The 18,830-nt window shown below is 32.6% G+C and overlaps 1 protein-coding gene across 1 annotated transcript; it reads left to right on the top strand.

Annotated features, from left to right (window-relative positions):
- The first annotated feature begins 556 nt into the window (after window positions 1–556).
- On the top strand, window positions 557–8,366 carry LOC144571740 (cytochrome P450 90D2-like). Its single transcript, XM_078321111.1, has 8 exons — window positions 557–850; window positions 2,027–2,351; window positions 4,568–4,717; window positions 5,276–5,521; window positions 6,169–6,258; window positions 6,357–6,542; window positions 6,740–6,861; window positions 7,945–8,366. The coding sequence occupies exons 1-8, from the start codon at window positions 627–629 to the stop codon at window positions 8,048–8,050; spliced, it is 1,449 nt and encodes a 482-aa protein (XP_078177237.1). The 5' UTR covers window positions 557–626; the 3' UTR covers window positions 8,051–8,366.
- Window positions 8,367–18,830: the final 10,464 nt, after the last annotated feature.

Genomic DNA, 18,830 nt, shown 5'->3' with positions numbered 1-18,830 from the left:
TTGTTATATGCCGCTGGTTCAAAATAATACATCTTTTAAAGAATAAATTTTTAGTGTATATATAAACTGTTACAAAATTAATGTTAAAAATTTGATTGATCTCAAAAGTCCTTTACAAATTTAATGATGCTAATAAAATTTCAACACATAAACATGTCTTTTCTAGATAAGTTTGAAAAACAACTGTTTTAACGTGTTGATTCAAAGAAATGTGCTGGAAATTTTCTCTTTTAAGGCTGTCAAGAAGAGAAACGCTTTTTATTTGTTTCTAAAAGCAGATAATCTCCTAAAGGAGAGCAAATGGTTTCAATTCCAAACTTGAATCGTTTTTCTTAACAATAAAAAATGTGAGAAATTAACAAACACAATTCTAAATAGTTCATTCTTTAAACTATTGTAGAGATGACTAGCCAGGTGGCTGGGGCCCTCTCAACAATTTCAACTCAATGTAACAACAGATTAAACAGCGGCATGATTTCCATCATATCCGTCTGGTACCTAATCGCCTTTTTATACACTGGGTACTTCCTCCTCTAGTCCTCGTACAAGTCTCTCTCTTTCTCTCCTCTCTACCTCCCTCCTTTTCTCTAATACAGAGAACAGGCTTGAGACTTGGAGAGGCACACATGACGAACTCGTTTGTTTGGTCATGGTTAACAGTGGCTCTCGTAACGGCACTGGTGCTCAGCCTTTATGAATTATACAGGAAAAAGGAAAAGAGAGGAGCGGCAAGAGGGGCGCGTGTGCCACGTGGCTCTAATGGATGGCCTTTCATTGGAGAGTCGCTTGATTTTATCTCTTGCGCTTTGTCATCTAAGCCGGAGAGCTTTGTTGATAAACGACGGATACTGTAAGTTTAAAGTTTAATTGACCATTAAATTTCTTGTTGCAATAAAAAGAATGTGATACAGGAACAATTTACATAGTTTTGGTAAGAACTAAGAAAATCTTCATTGATTTGCTGTGTAAATTAAATAATATCACTTTCCTTCCGTATATTATTACTAATGTTAATGAGAAAAATATAAAATTATTTTGTACGTACTCGCATGTTCTGGATAAAGTTTGTTTTCCTTTGAAAGAAAGATCATTTATGTACCGTTAAACAAGAACCTGAATTTGTGAGTATATATAAGCAGGGGGAAAAATGATTATTATCAAGAGTAATTCGACAGAAATTATTATATTTTAGAGTATTATTATTACCGACGAGAATATTAATTTGTAAGAATACCAATACGATTATGAAATATTACACTTGCGGATATTCACACATTCTTACAGTATGAATTATCTATATACGTAATTGTGGATTCTCACACACACGTGAAAGAGGGGAATTGGTGAAAATAAACATTTTGTACCTGGATTCCTTTTAGTAGAAATTTGCGCTTTTGAGAGACTTTGGCAAATAAATGGAACACATAACTTAGATAATATATATATTAGTTGGAAGTCATTATTGCACTAGTTATGATAACGATGATGATAGCGTCTATCTTTAATACATTAAATATGATTACAAGTACTACTGCGTTTAAAAAAAAAATGATAATTGCACTTTTTGTCCGCACAAAAAGTATTGTTGATCCACATTAATACTGATGAAACCTATTTTTCGTTTATTTTGTGATAGTTTATAATTTTATGGACTAGTATAAAACTACGCATTATAATATTTAATCCTTGAAGCTTGTGCAGTTAACCAATGACTTTTGTTTGGTAAAATTATTCTCTTTCTAATAATATTACTATGGACTTCTGTACGTTATCATGAACACTGATATTAATTGTTACTTCATTAATAATTAATGATAATCCAACAAATATTTCTTTAAATAAGGCCAAATTGTAATTGTCATAACTATATTTACGTACTTTTTGTGTGTAATAACCTATTAAACTGATAGAACCTGTTAATCATATATTACCTATTTCTCAAAATTAACCTAATTTATTTTAACCAGTTGATACTACCAAATATTAATTATTTCCCAATGGTTAATTAACATCAGTAAAATTGTAGATATGGAAAAGTGTTCAAGACGCACCTTTTTGGCGCTCGCACGATCCTATCATCAGATGTAGAGATCAGCAGATTCATCTTACACTCAGATGCGAACACCTTCGTGCCTGATTACCCGAGTTCTCTAATGGAGTTGATGGGCAAGTCGTCCATTTTGGTCTGTAATGGAGATCTCCAGCGACGAGTGCATGGCCTAGTGGGGTACTTCCTGAAGTCGGGACAGCTTAGAGATCAGGTCACAAGCGACTTAGTAAGGCGCATGGATGGAGCCATGAAGGATTGGAAGGATGGTGAGGTTGTGCACATACAAAACCAGGCCAAATCAGTTAATTATCTCTCTCTCTAGCTCTCTTTTATTTCAAAGCTTGGTACGTAGCAGTTGCTTACAGTAACACAGCTAGGAGTTGTATTAAAAAGGTTGGATTAAAATATGCATATGTATTAATATTTGTGCCGGAACTAAAAAATTAATTTGAGGGACTAAATGAATAGGTGTCATGTAATTTCATTTTACGAGAGGAACTAGTAATAAGTTTTGTAAAATTTAAAAATTCAAAAGACAAAACTAAAAAAATTCAATTCATAAAAGTGGTGCGTAGCCACCTTTTCCTTCAACTATGTTCCGCCTAAAAATATATACTCGTATAATACATGTTAAAGATCTTATTATATATTTTAAATATTTTACTTGTGGATAAAAAGGGACTAAGGGAATGGAGAAATTAATGAGTCCACTTTCGTCGCGCGCGCGTGTGTGTGTGTGTGTGTGTGGGGGGGGGGGGGGGGGGTTTGAGATTCGTGCCAAGTTAAAAAGAACGATCCAGATCTAGTAATTGTAAAAGATTCCCTTATCAGGTACTGGAGAGGATGTGAATGACAGGAGTTGTGGGTGTGTGGGAATGCCATAGAGAACAGAGAAGGTTATTGTAGTAGAGGAGGGTTCAAATGCATCCAAATGCATCCTATCTTTCAAATCCTTTTTCTCCGTTTTCAAAGTCCAAATAATCAATCCGAACCGTTAGATGCGATATATATATTAAGATGTGATTGGAGACCAAATTTTATATTTTTTGAAATTTTTTTACTATTTATTAAACCACTTTGAAAATCGCTGATCCAAACGTACCGGTACATTTGGATGCACTCTATAATAGCTAGAATAGCTACTATTTGAGAATAGTAGATGAGAATAGTGATTTTTGGAAGAGTGTGAGAATAGTGTTGATGTGGTGCTATTCAGAAGAGTAAAAATATTGTTTGAATTGTACATTTGGAATAGTGAATAGTTGTAACCGATAAATAATTGTGTTAATAAGGTGCTAATTAAGAGAAAATATAAGCAAGTGGAATCTTAAACGAATTGTCATAATGTGGAGATAACATAAAGTAGTGTCAATTTTGTTATATCGGAAATGTGTTGATGAAAATCCGAGAAAGAATCATTTTTTCCTCTTACTTCACATTTTTGAATAGTAGTTATTCTCATATTTACAAGGAATAGAGAATAGCATCTATTCTGACTATTTCAAATAACAAAAATCTTGTTTGGATGCACATTGCTATTCCGAATAGCCGCTATTCTAAAATAGCCTCTATTCTTGACACATCCAAACATACTCAATCATGGCAATATATGTAGCTCTGAAATTCTCACCTTTTAAATAACTTCTAATTATTTGCAGTCAACTTTAAAATGCTGTATTAATTAATACGGTGTATTGGTGTCATATTTAAGTGTGTATTGATGCAATCTCATTCCATCCCATGCATTTCACTTGATACCGTTCATATAACTATGATTGATCTCACATCCGTCTTATAAAGAATTCATAAAGTTTTTTGAGATAATTTAGTAAATTTTAATTAGGAAATTAAGTTAGTAAAAGTTTGTTTGACTACCCTAAAAAATAAAAAAAGTTAGTAAAAGTTTGTTTGATTACCATAATTTTTTTAATTAGGAATTCAAGTTAGTAAAAGTTTAATTTAGTAAATTTTAATTAGGAAATTAAGTTTGTTTGATTACCCTCAAATTTAAATGTTTTATACTTATGCATGAGTTTTATATATTTTAGAGTAAAATGCTATATATTGGTACTACAAAATTGATCTCATTCATTTTAAAAAAAACTGTACTTAATTATGCATGATTTTCTATATATTTTAGAGTAAAATATTATAATTGATCCCAATACACAACATGAAAATTTTATATGGTTGATCTCCATTTATATTTTCATAACTCGAAAGTCTAACCCCACCCCTTCAGAGAAGAATGTCACATCTATGGCCAATGATACAACTTACTATTCACATTTACGGAATTCTGTCCCATGGTTTAGAATTGTTAAGAATTTTAGTTGAGGCGTCTAACTAGAGGTTAGGATAGCTTTTCATACCAAATAGCATGAGAGAACTGCAGTCTGTAACCAAAATCCCATTTTTGTACCATTTCTGTAGCATCTGAAATGAACCCTTCATTGATGGAAACAGGCTTCTGTATCTTATGATTCATTCGAATTTATTTTGAATTTTTTCTATTAGATATTGTTCCCAATTCTAGTAAAAGCATTGATTGGATTAGAGCCTGGAAACGATATGTACTTCATACGGTACCAATTTCAAGAGTTTGTTGCTGGTTTGATATCATTTCCAATTAAGCTGCCGGGAAGCCAACTACAACGGTCACTTCAGGTTTACACTTAATTCAAACCATCTCTGTCAATACCAGGGTTTAACACAGTTGGTACTTCATTTCGAAATTGAAATAGGGCTATATGTATTTGAAATTCAGCCAGACAAATATATAGTACATATGTATTACCTTTTTATAATTTTTTTAAATGTAGCATATGGTACTGATTTCCTTAAACAAATCACAAGTTCCACAAAACTGTACAAGCAAGTACAGAAAATAAAGCAACCAATGTTGTGGAGTGCAGTCTCAGACCTTTTTATTGTTAGCTCCCTCATTTGATTGCTACTGTACCAGCACCAAGATTAGTACCAGTTGAATACTAACCCAATACCAAATATCTAAATGAGATGATAACACGGAAATTGATACCTCTGTATTTCTTCTTGGGACTTATTTTATAGGTGAAAATATTTCTTGAAATAATTCGAATTCCAACTGCTTCGAATAAAAAGCTAGTTTAAAAGTGATGTTTAGTGTCGTTTATTGCACAAATCAAGGAGATAACCTCAAATTATATCTTAAAAAATCTCCATTACTTTTCCGCATATTTTCAGGCAAAAAAGAGAATAGCAGCAATAATAAAAAGGATACTTCAAAAGAAGAGGAACAACATCAAAGGCAGAATCCCAAGAGATGCGATAGATGTGCTAATCAGTGATAATAATGATAAATTGATAGATGAACTAATATCAGATAACATGGTTGATTTTATGATACCAGCCGAGGATTCAGTACCGGTTCTCATCACCTTGGTAATCAAGTATCTCAGTGAATGCCCGCATGCTCTCCATCAATTGGAGGTAAACTTTGTGTATAGTTAGATATATAATTTATTGCTACCTACAAATTGCAGCTTCTGACCGAGTAATTTGGCAACACGAAAAAGAAGTATGATGTTTAGCATTTTTTCAACCAATCTGTATAAATCCAAACCATACTTTTAGTAATTTTATTGATCGGACAAGCAGGGTCAAACCATATGCTTCTAGTATACATCAGTTTTGGGTTTTGCATTTCATACAAATTATTAAATGGTTTAGGATAGACTCAAGCATACACTGGAATGCTGAACAGATAACTTATAGATCTAAATGATATTAAACAACTGAATTTAGACCCAGATTAATATGTGCTATCATGTTTTTGAAAATTAAGCATATAAATCAAGCAACTTGCTTGAACTATTGTTGAATATATATCCAGATAAGACTCGCATTCTGTTTTATGGATAATTGTGTTCCCCTTCAAAACTGGAATAAAAACTTTTAATTGGCACATTATTCACAATTTTTTTTTTCTATATTGGAAACTAGGATAATAAATATTATTGTTCTGTGTGTGACAAATTAAGGTGCACAAGTAAATCACTTTCAAAATTCAAATGTAGTGATCAAGTTTTATGCATAGATATTTGTAGCTTAATTTTGATAAACATGTGGTTCTTCAGGATGAAAACATGAAATTGAAGAATCGGAAGATGATGCTTGGTGAAAATTTGTCCTGGACGGACTATTTGTCTCTGTCTTTCACTCAAGATGTACATCAACTTGGCTTTCTCTCTCTGTTTTTTTTTTTTTTTTTTTTTTTCATTTTTCCTCTTGGCTAACCTTACAAAATAAGAGAAATGTAATGTAGGTTATTTCAGAGAGTCTGCGTATTGGCAATGTCATAGTCAGTACATGGCGAAAGGCGGTAAGGGATGTAGAGATCAAAGGACTATTGATCCCTAAAGGATGGCGTGTTATTTCATATCTAAGATTTATGCACCTTTCTGACGAGAATTACAAGGACCCATATGAATTTAATCCATGGAGGTGGAGGGTACGTAATTAATAATTAATTATGAAGTCATTTGAGAATTATCCATAATTGAGTAGGATCGATCATGCATGCTGCTTATTCTTTCCATTTATACAGATTTCTCATTTCTGCTATAAACCCAGTCATATTACTTTAGACAAAAAAAAAATATATTGATTAGAGTTATTGTTGTGACGGTTAGTTTTGTGTTTTGATAGGAGAATGATATAAACAGATGCTCCTTTATGCCGTTTGGAGCGGGTCAGAGGCTTTGCCCAGGAATGGATCTGGCCAGGTTGGAGGCTGCCATTTTTCTCCACCATTTGGTCACTAATTTCACGTGAGTATTCAAATTAACATTTATGCTTTTGTATACTTCCTCGAAAATGAAGCAAAAATGTGGTATCGGAAGTACATGGTTCACATCATATGAAGATGGCTAAAAAAAATTGCGCAAAATATGTTGCACATCGATCGAATTTTGATAATTGCATCTTTTTCGTTCTCAACTTCATTGCTTCTTAATTATAGTTAGAACAAATTAATTTTTATTGGTGATAACGTGCATATATACATGAGTAAAAGGGTTTATTATTTTTACAATTAGTCAATGAAAGGACATAATCATTGTCAACGGAATTTTTAAAAGCAATTAAATTATTTTTATTAGAATAAATTTATTGAAGTCGCTGACTTACATGCCATTAGTATCAATGAAACCCGTTTACCCTACCCATATCGTATTCGATAAGATGAGTATGGGTAAGATTTTTTTTCGTTAACTTATTGGGTATGGATATGGGTTTTTTTTTGTTAGATAAACGGGTATGGGTACGGGTAAATGTTATTTTGTATCCGTTGGATAACGGGTAATTATATAAAATAAATTATATCATAAGAAAAATATTATGCTAAATATTTTACTTTAATTATTTGAATGTTTTATTATTTAGTTAAGGATTTGAATTTGTTAGCAGAGATATTTGTGATTTTTATTTTTTTTCTTAATAAAAAAATATTACTTAGAATTAATTGCATATTTATATTTTAATTTTATATTAGTAATTTTGATTGCATATGTATGCCATTATAAGTTTTGATGGTTTATTTGTAAAAATAATAAAACTATTATATTTGTATTATTCGTTATTTGCCCATTACCGTTTCGTTACCCGCTAATCTTAACGGGTATGGGTAGGGTAGGATAAGATAAATTCTTAACGAGTATGAGTAGAGTATGAGTAAGGTCAATTCTTAGTGGATATGAGTATGAAAATGGTTCCACCCTATCCGTATCATACCCATTGACAACCCTACATGGCATGCATAATTGCCCCCTCAAATGTCCTTTTCTTTTAATATGTTTGAACAAAATAAAGGTCAAAATAAAATAAACCTTTTTTTCAAAATTTTAATTATGTAGATGGGTCGCAGAAGAGGACCAAGTTGTGAATTTTCCAACAGTGAGGATGAAGGGAGGAATGCCAATCCGTGTAATAAGGAAAAAACAAGCAGTACAAATGCAATAACTGTACTTCTTCGTTTGCTGCTCCTTAATATAAACAAAGGTCTGTTCAGCTCCGAGTGGAATAGTAATTGAACAGAGGAATTGTGAAGTGTGGTATGTATGCAAAATTGCCCCTCAAAATTTTATAGGTCTAGCTACAAATTATATAGCATTTAGGAACTGTGTAAGAGCCATGGCCATATATATAGGCTCAGTCCATTTATATTTGTCGGGTGCAAATTGTATGATTGGTCAGGTCTAGGTCTTGACCTTTGGCAAGAGAAACCAGTCCAGTTGCTTTTTTGGAGAGAGTGTGTTTCTTTTCTGTGTACTCGATTGAGATTTGAGAATCAAATTAAACCTTATTGATATATACTAGTATTTTATCGTTCTGTTTCCTATTCTGTATATCTCCAAAGGTTGCAGGGTACAATTTGTAAAAGTGCACACAATTTTGCTATTGTCTCCGGATGAGTTGTCTCCAACAGTGTGAGACTTGTTGCATTTATAGCTAAACAGAAGCATATGATATGTGGACTGTTTCATTTTCTCTTAAAATCACACTGAGTTGTAATTGTTGCAGTATTTTTTTTTTCTCTCTGCAAAAGTGAGCGGACAAATAAAGAGGATTGGGTTAATTATAGATAGATCTTAGAACCGGTTTTTTATTTAGGGCAAAGTTAATGAATGCTCTTTATATGAAGGTCGTACATTTTAAATCTAGATGGAATTTTTTTTATGAATATTAAATAATTGAGTGATTTTTTATCTTCAAACTTTAGTTAAAAAAAACAATCGACAGATCTAGAGAACTAACTAAACAAGTTAGTGGTAAAAGATAATATTCTTGGTGTAAAAGGTTATTCAAAATATAATTGAATAAATTTTACAAGTGGTAAATTATTGGATAACTCGACTCTAATAAAATTTGAAAACATTAATTGATCTACAGCTCGTTATGAATAAAAACTGCCAGATGACCCGCATCTGAATGTGTCGTCAGCTTTCATAAATGTACCATCATAAAAAAATTATTTTTTGATCTTTCAATAATTAAATAATTATAGTTGTTCTTCATTGTAATTATAATAGCTCACAGGTGTTTGACAAAAAAAATCCAATGACTTCCATGAAAGATTCCATATATACAAATAAAATATTACATAATAAATAATGAACAAAATTACAAATTTGTGGCTCTCACTGGTTTCTGAAATTCGGGCACATCAGTTTTCTTTCTCATTGTTTATCTTAAAAAAATAAATGAAACAACCCAATGTTATATCACAGCTGCGGCTCTCTCGGGAATAAAAAAGAAAAATAATAATTATGTTCTATCCATCGGAAATTTTCAAATTACTGCATTTTCTTTATCAAAGCATCTAAATTACTTAGATCCTCTTTTAGAACAAACAATTTGGTTAGTTTCCCCTTTTCTTTATTTATTTGAGTGATATAACCTACTTTCAGACCTGATGTTGTTTACTACTAAAACGACCAAGTTCACCTTTTTTTTTTAATTTATTCAAACTAAGCAGTTGAATTAACAAAGGAAATCATTAACTTGAGCACCACTACAAGAAGGGGTATTTTTTATGGTAAAAAAATCTTATTCGTGACTGTAATTCGTCTAAGATAGCTATTCTCGATGGTAGGTTTTTGCGCTTTTCTATCTTGAGAAAACGTCTGACGCAGTTGATACTATTCTCAAGGGGCCCTTGCGAATAACTTTAGCAAGGTTAAAGAGGATAGTATATGCGATTGTTTCCTTGAGTAAAGTGTGTTTCCCACTTACAGTTTTCAGTATTGTCATTGATGTTCGGAAGATAACATCATGACGATATTGTTATTATCGAGTGAATTTTGTGCTATACTTTTAGGATGTAATAGTTTATAGAAATGGCGTAGGTATTACTGTACATATTGTGCTGTACTTTTATCATAGAAAAGTCCACAGTAATTATCTGATTATTATCATGATTATTTTGCTGGACTTCTACCATGGAAGAAACCACAAGAATGGTATTGTTATTATTGTGGATATTGTGTTGGAATTCATCATGAAAGAGTTCATCGGAATAGTCTAGTTATTATTGTGGATATTGTGTTGGACTTCTACCATGGAATAATCCATATGAATGGTACATTTAGCGTATGCATGCTATCAGTTGCAATTTACCACACCTGTGTTGAATCTCAATGATTTATTCCTAGTTTGTTTGAAACAAACCAAATTATTAATAACACAGACAAATCTGTAAAGCAACATATAGAAATTGATGAAAAGTATAGATTAATTAAACTTAACAAAGACTTGTTCCAACATACAAGTTATATAGTTCAGTAACGAAAGTTAAATGTAACACCCTCCAACCACAACTATGATAAATTAAACTCAAAAATACATAAGCCCAGCTAGTTTAAATTGAACAATATCACTGAAAATATGATGATTGGTAGTTGTTGGGACCATCAAAAAACAGATTGTCACCATCATAGTTGTTCTCATCAAATTGTTGATCGGGAGGAGGATCAGTGATTGCATCCTCCTGAAATATGTAGAAAAAAAATTATAAGGTGCTTATAATTATATTTATTTAATTTTAAGTACAAGCAGATAAATAATACATAGGGCTGGCAAAAAAAGCTCGTAACTCGTCTCTGGCTCGATCGCTAACAGCTCGTTCAGTAGTGGACCGAGCTGTTAGCGAGCCAGCTCGCCACTAGCTCGGTCCAGAATTAACAAGCTAAGCTAGGGCCCAATTCGGCCCAAAACGAGCTATACAATATAAGTTGTTAGATTGCATATGGTTTAATCATACCCGTTTAGATTTAGGATTTAGCACTTCAATTTCTCTTTTCTCTCCTCTAGCGGTGCACATTTGAAAAATGAAAATTCTCCTCTTGACTCATAAGTCTTGACCTCCTCTCTCCTCTAGCGACTAGTGCTACGCCCTCCGACTTTCGTGACTTTATCGGTTGGGCAGTGGTGCCACCTCGCACGCCCTAGTTCCAGACGGCAAGAGACCCAGAGTCTGAGACCCACCCGGTCACCCCCCTTACGCCCGACTCTCTCAAGCCTCAATCTTCCTCGCATCTGACCCGACCCCGTGTCATCATCGTCAATAGGCAAATTCAAGCAAAAAGTTAAAGATGCGTACTTATCCAGTACTTGTTAATTATTATTTTTTCATTTCCTTTTTTTGGGCACTACTAAGCGAATTGAAGCAAAAACTACACATTAAGATAAATTCATATAAATTTTGTAATTTAAGAAATTATTTACTTGACTTTACTCTATTTTCTTTTCGTTGTTTTATGGTAGTCTTGTTGTGTGTGTACTATGTACTGGCATTGTGTTGTAAATAATAGTATGTGAGCTTTGATTAATATTTATGCATTTATGGTAGAATGTCTCAGACATCATGAGATGGTACTACTGTTGTTGCCAGCAGTAATCCAGTGATGTCAGAAAGTGCAAATAGCACTACTAGTGGACATGCATCACAGGTTAGTATAGATAGGCTAGTGGGAGTAAAAGAAAAAACTTCTGAAGTTTAGGAGTATTTCAAGATAATTAAAGTTAACGAGGTTGATAATTAAGCCGAGTGCCAACATTATAAGATGCGTTATAAAGTAGTGGAAGGTGGAACAACCTCCACATTGAAGCTTCATGTGAAGATTTGTGTCAGAATTAAGAGATTTAAAGGTAATATTTCTTCTTTGCTACCTTTACATGAATATGTGTTAATGCTAACATCTGTAAAAGAGGGGGACACAGGTATTGTAAATTATAGGAAGTATGATCATGTAAAGAGTAGGGAGTTACTTGCTAAGTCATAATTTGTCATGAGTTACCGTTCATGTTTACCGAATACCATCGCATGAAGATATTCTTGAAGTACTACAATATGTATTATCAAATAATGACTAGAAACACTATTAAAAAAAAGTGTATGAGAATGACAAAAGCAATGTCGAAAGGATTTTCCAAATTGTTGATAGAATTTAACTTACTAGCGATTGTTGGACTTTCAATCAAACCATTTGCTATATGTGTTTAATTGCACATTACATATTTAAGTCATGGAATTTGCGAAAGCAGATAATTATCTTTAACAAGTTGTCACCGCCTCACAGTGGTGAAGTAACAGCTGATACAATTGTGAAATAATTAGGGAAGTGGGAAATTGAGGATAGGTGGAAACTATAATGCATACAACAATGACAGGGCAGCAAGCATTTTGAAGTTGAGTTTTGATGCCCAGAATAAGTTGCATTTTAAACGATTTTTTTTCATATTAGATGTTGTGCTTATATCTTGAACTTGGTCATTTAAGATGGGCTTAACAAAATTGATAAATGTTTATCCAAAATTAGAGAAGAGGTAAAATACCTTAAGAAATCATCGGATTGGCTTCTAAAATTTGGAGAAGATGAAAAGCGAGTAGGTATACTCACATCTCGATCTTTGTTTATCGATGTCAAAACAAAGTGGAACTCAACCCACCAAATGCTTCAATCAACTCTTTAATACAAAAATGCCTTCAACGATTATGCAAATCGAGATTCTAATTTATTGAGTGGCTTCCCAAGAATTCTGAATGGAAAGAGGCATAAAAGATTTGTAAATTACTTGAGATTTTTTATTAGGTCACAAAGATTCTTTCGAGCACATCTTATCCCACTTCAAATTTTTTTGTAGCTGAGATGCTTATTGTTAAAAATGCAATATGTGATGTCTACTATGATGAGAATAATTTCACATGAGATATGAGATATGAGATTTGCTATATACACAAAGTTTGAGAAATATTGGAGGGAGTTAATGTGCTAATGGCAGTGGATGTCATTCTCGATCCAATACTGAAAACCATCTCAATTAAGTTTTGTTATCAGAGATTGTACCTTGATGTTAGATTGATTCGCATATTGATAATGTGTTGAAAAAGATGCGAGCTCTATATGAGATTTGTGTGAAGGAGCATGCGACCTCTATCGCATCGGTTAAATCCTTATACTTTTTAATGTTAATTTTGCATTGTTTAATGTTGTACTTGTAACAACTCAAAAATTTAAGTTTTTATTAATTATACTTATAAGGTTTTTTCATAAATAATATTTATTTTTTTATTACTGATAATAATTTATGTTCATTTAATATATTTTCAACGTGATTGATTAAATCATAAACTAAAATTTATATTTGTCATTTACTTGAAAATTAAGAGAATTTAATTAATTGCTTAAAATGAGCGGGTTTTATTTCTTTTATTATATCATTTAATTAAGGATGAAATGGTCTTGAGAAGTTTTGTAAAGATATATATATATATATATAGGAATATGTTATGCATAGCATAGAGCCCCTCCATGCAACGGCTCGTATTTCGAGTTTTTAAAATCCTAACGGTCGATATGAACCGTTCATCTTGCTCTCCATATTAATATGTGTTTGGAGACTAAATTTTATATTTTTTGGAATTTTTTTTACTATTTCTTTCGATTTATTGAAAATCCCTGTTTTCAGCAAATCTGGACCATAAAAAACAACAATTTTCAATAAATCTAAAGAAATAGTAAAAAATTCCAAAAAATGTAAAATTTGGTCTCCAAACACATATTAATATGGAGAACAAGATGAACTGTTCGGATCGACCGTTAGGATTTTGAAAACTCGAAATCTGAGCCGTTGTATGGAGGGGCTCTATGCTATGCATAGCATGCTAGCATATTCCTATATATATATATAACCGACGTGGCATTTAATTTTTATAAGCAGATTTAATGTATCCATCTATAACTGATCTAATCCTATTGAAAGGGCACAACCCCTAGCCGACCTATATCCTATTAAAATGACAATATCTCTCTGCGCAGAGAAAAACAAATAAGTATATAAAAGAAAAGTTAGCGTAAAATAAAAGAAAATTTTGTAATATGTCCAATTGGAATTTCCATCCTACGTCGAAGATGATCTTTTTGTATAATCACTTCAGTTTCGAAAACATCTCACTATCAGGTAACCGGACTTCTCTATAACTGTGTTTTCGTTTTGTATGGTTGATCTAAATATTGGTATTACATATTGAATTATGATGTCATATTTAATAGGATAGAGGGTCTGAGGTTGGAATTTGCTATGTGATTGTAGCCTCTCACTATTGGATGAATTTTCCAGTGGATTGGCGGCCTTCCAATGTTGGATGGATTTCCCATTGGATTGGCGGATTAAAGGAATTGTATTATGAGAATGTGGGAATCGCCTGTGACAGGGATTACACATGTGTGAATATGACGTGATTGGTTTTATGAATAACCTAGACCGACGTGATATTGCTAGTTAAATATGCGTGCATAATTTGATGTGAATTTGTATAGATTAATCTGGTCTATTTGAATAGTTGTTAAATTCAGCCAATTATAGAGAAGCACGTCGTTAAATAATCGGTTACTAAGCTTTGTAGCTGACTCCGTTTTGTTGTTTTGTTTTCATTCTGTTGGCGACGTAGGTTGACGGACCAAGGAAAAGTGTGAAAATGCTTATATAATCACGCTCCGGATGGTAAAAAATTTGGGGTGTGACAGTACTATGCTCACATGATTATATTATTTATAGGTCTAATACTTCAGCTATTATTGTCAGTGGTAATGGGCATACTTATATGTGACGCTTTATACAATCCACCTGGAATGAAAGCCAAATCTAATTCAAATCTGAAAAACTATATGCAAGAGGTTATTTTTAGCAAAGACATAATACACCATTCGATATATTGAAATTGTGAAAGGTGTATGCAGGGAGATACCATATTTTAAGCAAAATAGCAAGATATATTTTTTGCATTCCAATCTCAACGGTCGCAACTGAGTCAGCATTTAGTGCTGGTGGTCGTGTTTTAGATGATTATAGAAGTTCCCTTACAAATAATAGGGTTGAGATTTTAGTTTGTGTGGGTGATTAGATTAGAGCAGGCACAAATACTGAATTGCAGACTTTACAAGTGAGTTCTACATGATTTAATTTCAGTTATTATTTTAGTTTGTATTAATATATTCAATGTATAATATATTGAATTTTTAAATTTCAGTAATCTTCAAATGTGGAGGAGAGTTTAGAAATTCAGTTTCGGATAGGTAAGTATTAACTGATCTCGACCTTTACAAGTTACAAGTGAGTTGAATACTTTCAATTATACTTGTATAAAATATTACAAACATGTCTTTTGTTCCTCTGTTAATTAATTGTTTGTTCATTTTCAGAAGCTTCAAATGTGGGGACTTGTGTGGGGCTGATACTTGTATGAAGTTTTATGGTATGTTGATTATGGAGTTTTTTTTATTGGCTATCGGGGTTTTTTTTTGCTTGGTTGTTGGTTGAGAATTTAATTTTGGGAGATTTTGGCTTGGTTGCTGGCATGTTGTATGTTGGTTCTAACTTCTAAATTAAGCACATGTCGTATGGATTTCTATGAAATTTTGTGAATTTTTGTAATCTTAACAATGCATGAATTTAGTTGTATGAATTTGTATGAAGTTCTGTGAAGTTCTGTTATTTTGTGTGAATTTGTATGTTTAAATGTGTTAACGTGTTTATAATAAATTAATTGCTTTGTTATGTAAGAATTCTATCACATTTGATTGTTTGGATTATGTAAATGATTAATGGGCTTTCTTATTTAATATTTAAATTTGTATAATAGCAACCTAATAAAACCAAGTGAACTTGTGAGCTAACTCGGACCAGCTTGATTTGGCTTGTCACAATTTCAAGCTGAGGTTTTAACTATGATGTTCTAGGTCCCACTCACTCGGCAATAACTTGATCCAAAATTAACAAAATGAGCTAGGGCCCATCTCGGACTGAGCCAGCTCATTGCCACCCCTAATATTAGAGATAACAATTAGTTTCAAAGTTGCAAAGATACCTACCAATAGATCCAAAGCTGGAAAAGGGTGTATATGATAAAAGATACTGCAACATTAATGCGATTACATGTAGAGTCACACCCACAAAATAGAGTTATGTTGCACCCAGCTAATGGGAAGGAACGGAAAAGATTTAACACCAAACATTCTGACTTTGCTAAAGAACTGTTGCATTGTATAATCGGAAAGTTTATCATGTAAAAAAATTATGGGTTACCTACCAATAGATCTAAGGTTGAAAAAAATGGACATAACAAAAGATACCGTAACATTAATGTTGCAATGACATATATAGCCACACCCATAAAATGGAGTTATATTACACCCAGTTGATGGAAAGGAATGAAAAAAGATAAACTCCAAATATTCTAACTTTACTAAAGAACCCCAGCATTGTATAATCGGAAAACATATCCCGCAAAAAATTATGAAGTACCTACCAATAAATCAAAGGCTGTAAATAATGTACATGACAAAATACACCGCAACGTTAATGTGATGACATGCAAAGTCACACCCACAAAATGGAGTTATGATGCACCCAGTTGATGAAAATGAATAAAAAAAAGTTTAACACCAAATATTATGGCTTTGCTAAATATCCTCGATATTGTATAATCGACATGTTCACCAATGGATTTCAGTCATACTCAAGCAATGCAGTTGTTGGCCTGTGCATGTTTTTCCGTACAATTTGCCTCTACATATGGTAATGAAGGAAGATAACATGTTTCTAACTCTTGTTATTTTCAGACGCAGATATCTAGGTCAGTACATCGGCATCTTTCTTCAGTCGTTGATCGATGAATTGAACATCTTTTTGGAGGTTGGATTAAATACGTATGATAACTTAATCAAGAAAAATTTCAAGATGAAGGTGGTTTTATGTTGGACAATTAATGCCTTCTTGGCATTTGAACTATCAAGCGGGTAGGGCACCAAGGGCAGACTTGCTTGCCCACATTATATGGGGGATATGAAGATACTTTATTTAAAACATGGATATAAGATATGTTGGTTTGATTGTACCTGTTGTTTCTTGCTTGAGAACCATATATTTTGGAGTTAGAAGAATCATTTCTAAAAGAACATATAAGGATTCGACCCATCACCAATACGAGTGTTGAGAGAGAAGGTCAAGATGATCGTTGATAGTTTAAATGACATCAAATGGGGCAAAACTAATAAACATAGCCAAATTCTTGGATATGGAAGCACACATCATTGGCAAAAGAAAAGTATTTTGTGAGATTTACATTATTAGTTAAGCTTGGATCTTCGTCATAACCTAGATATGATGCACATAAGCAAAAAATTTGAGACAATATCATAAACACGGTTTTCGACCTTGGTAAGAAAACAAAAGATAAGGTCCAATCCTATTTAGACTTGCATATTTATATTGCAAATGCTCCAAATTCCATCTTACTGATGGACCGAAATCGAATAAATCAAAACCAACTTATTCTTTAAGCCTCGACGACAAAGATAAAGTGTTTAAATGGCTTAAGGAGAAAGTAAAGGTTTCTGATGAGTATGCATTGAATTGGTCTAGATGCATCAATTTGACAAATTGTACAATCACAGAGTTGAAAAACCACGATTTTCATGTTTTTTGTCGAGCACCTCATGCCCATTTCTTTATGTGACTTTGTTCCAAATGTCATATGGAAGGCATTGAATGAGATTTCAATATATTTTAGAGAGATATGTGCAAAAGAGTTGATATAGCAATAGTGAACAAGTTAGAGAAGAATGTTACTGTTATTATATGCAAACTTGAGAAAATCTTCCCGCCATCCTTTTTCAACTCTATGGAACACCTTCTAGTTCATGTTACACACGAGGCGAGACTTGGTGGATCTGTCCAATACCGCTAGATGTATGCTTCTGAACAGTTAGCCCTAATACCTAAATTTTGGTTTTTGCTTTGAATAGAGTTATTATCTGACTGATTAAAAAGTAACGCATTATCTAATTGTTTTTTTTGAAGTATGTATTTCTCACTCCTTATAATTAATTAGCGATATTATTTTGTCAAATGCTATATTGGCACTTATTTTTGTAAATGATAATGCTTTAGTTCATATCTGAGTCATTATTATCATCAAGCATTCCACGAGTTTCCAATATTTATTATGATCTTAGCACTCTATTAAAAAATGTAATAACAAAAATAGTAAGGTCTTACATCCATTATTGAGGCGTACTTTTTAAAAGAGATATTGATCTTTTGTTCCAGGGTGGTAATGCCTACCTAAGGAATCTAGGCCTGAATGAAATAAATGCTACACAAATCGATGTGTTGGATAATATCGAATGTAAATTCATTGATGATCTGTCTGAGTAAGTTATCTCATCGAATCATATTAATTGGACCCATATAGTTCATTACAATCGACTTGTATATATAGATATATAGCTAGTATGTATTCAATCTAACTTTTTTAATAAACTTCTGCTACACATTGTACAGGGCATTCAATGCTAGCATTAGAGGAAGATGTCAACGTCGAATTTTAGATGAAGCATCATTGCAGAGTATTCGTGGTAAAGAGTTATGCCATTGGATTCGTGAGAAAACACAGGATGATCAAAATTGTGACATACATATCAAAAACTTATGTTTCGGACCAAAATTTAGAAATAACACCTCTTACAACGTATAGACATCAATGGCATAAGATTTCACACATGTGCACATTGCGCGATAAAAAAACTCGTAGTAGTGGGTTATGCATCGTTGGATAGGATAAAGAGTACTATGGAGTTATAAAAGATGTAGTTGAGCTAATTTACAAAAGATTCAACAAGATTGTACTATTCGAATGTTATTGGTTTGATCCAATAAGTGGAGTAAGGGTGGACAAGAA

The sequence above is a fragment of the Carex rostrata genome, chromosome 19 (genome assembly GCF_964058835.1).
Source record: "Carex rostrata chromosome 19, lpCarRost1.2, whole genome shotgun sequence".
NCBI lineage: Eukaryota > Viridiplantae > Streptophyta > Magnoliopsida > Poales > Cyperaceae > Carex > Carex rostrata.
Note: the sequence above shows the minus strand (reverse complement) of the source record. Positions and strands in the feature narration are given on the sequence as shown.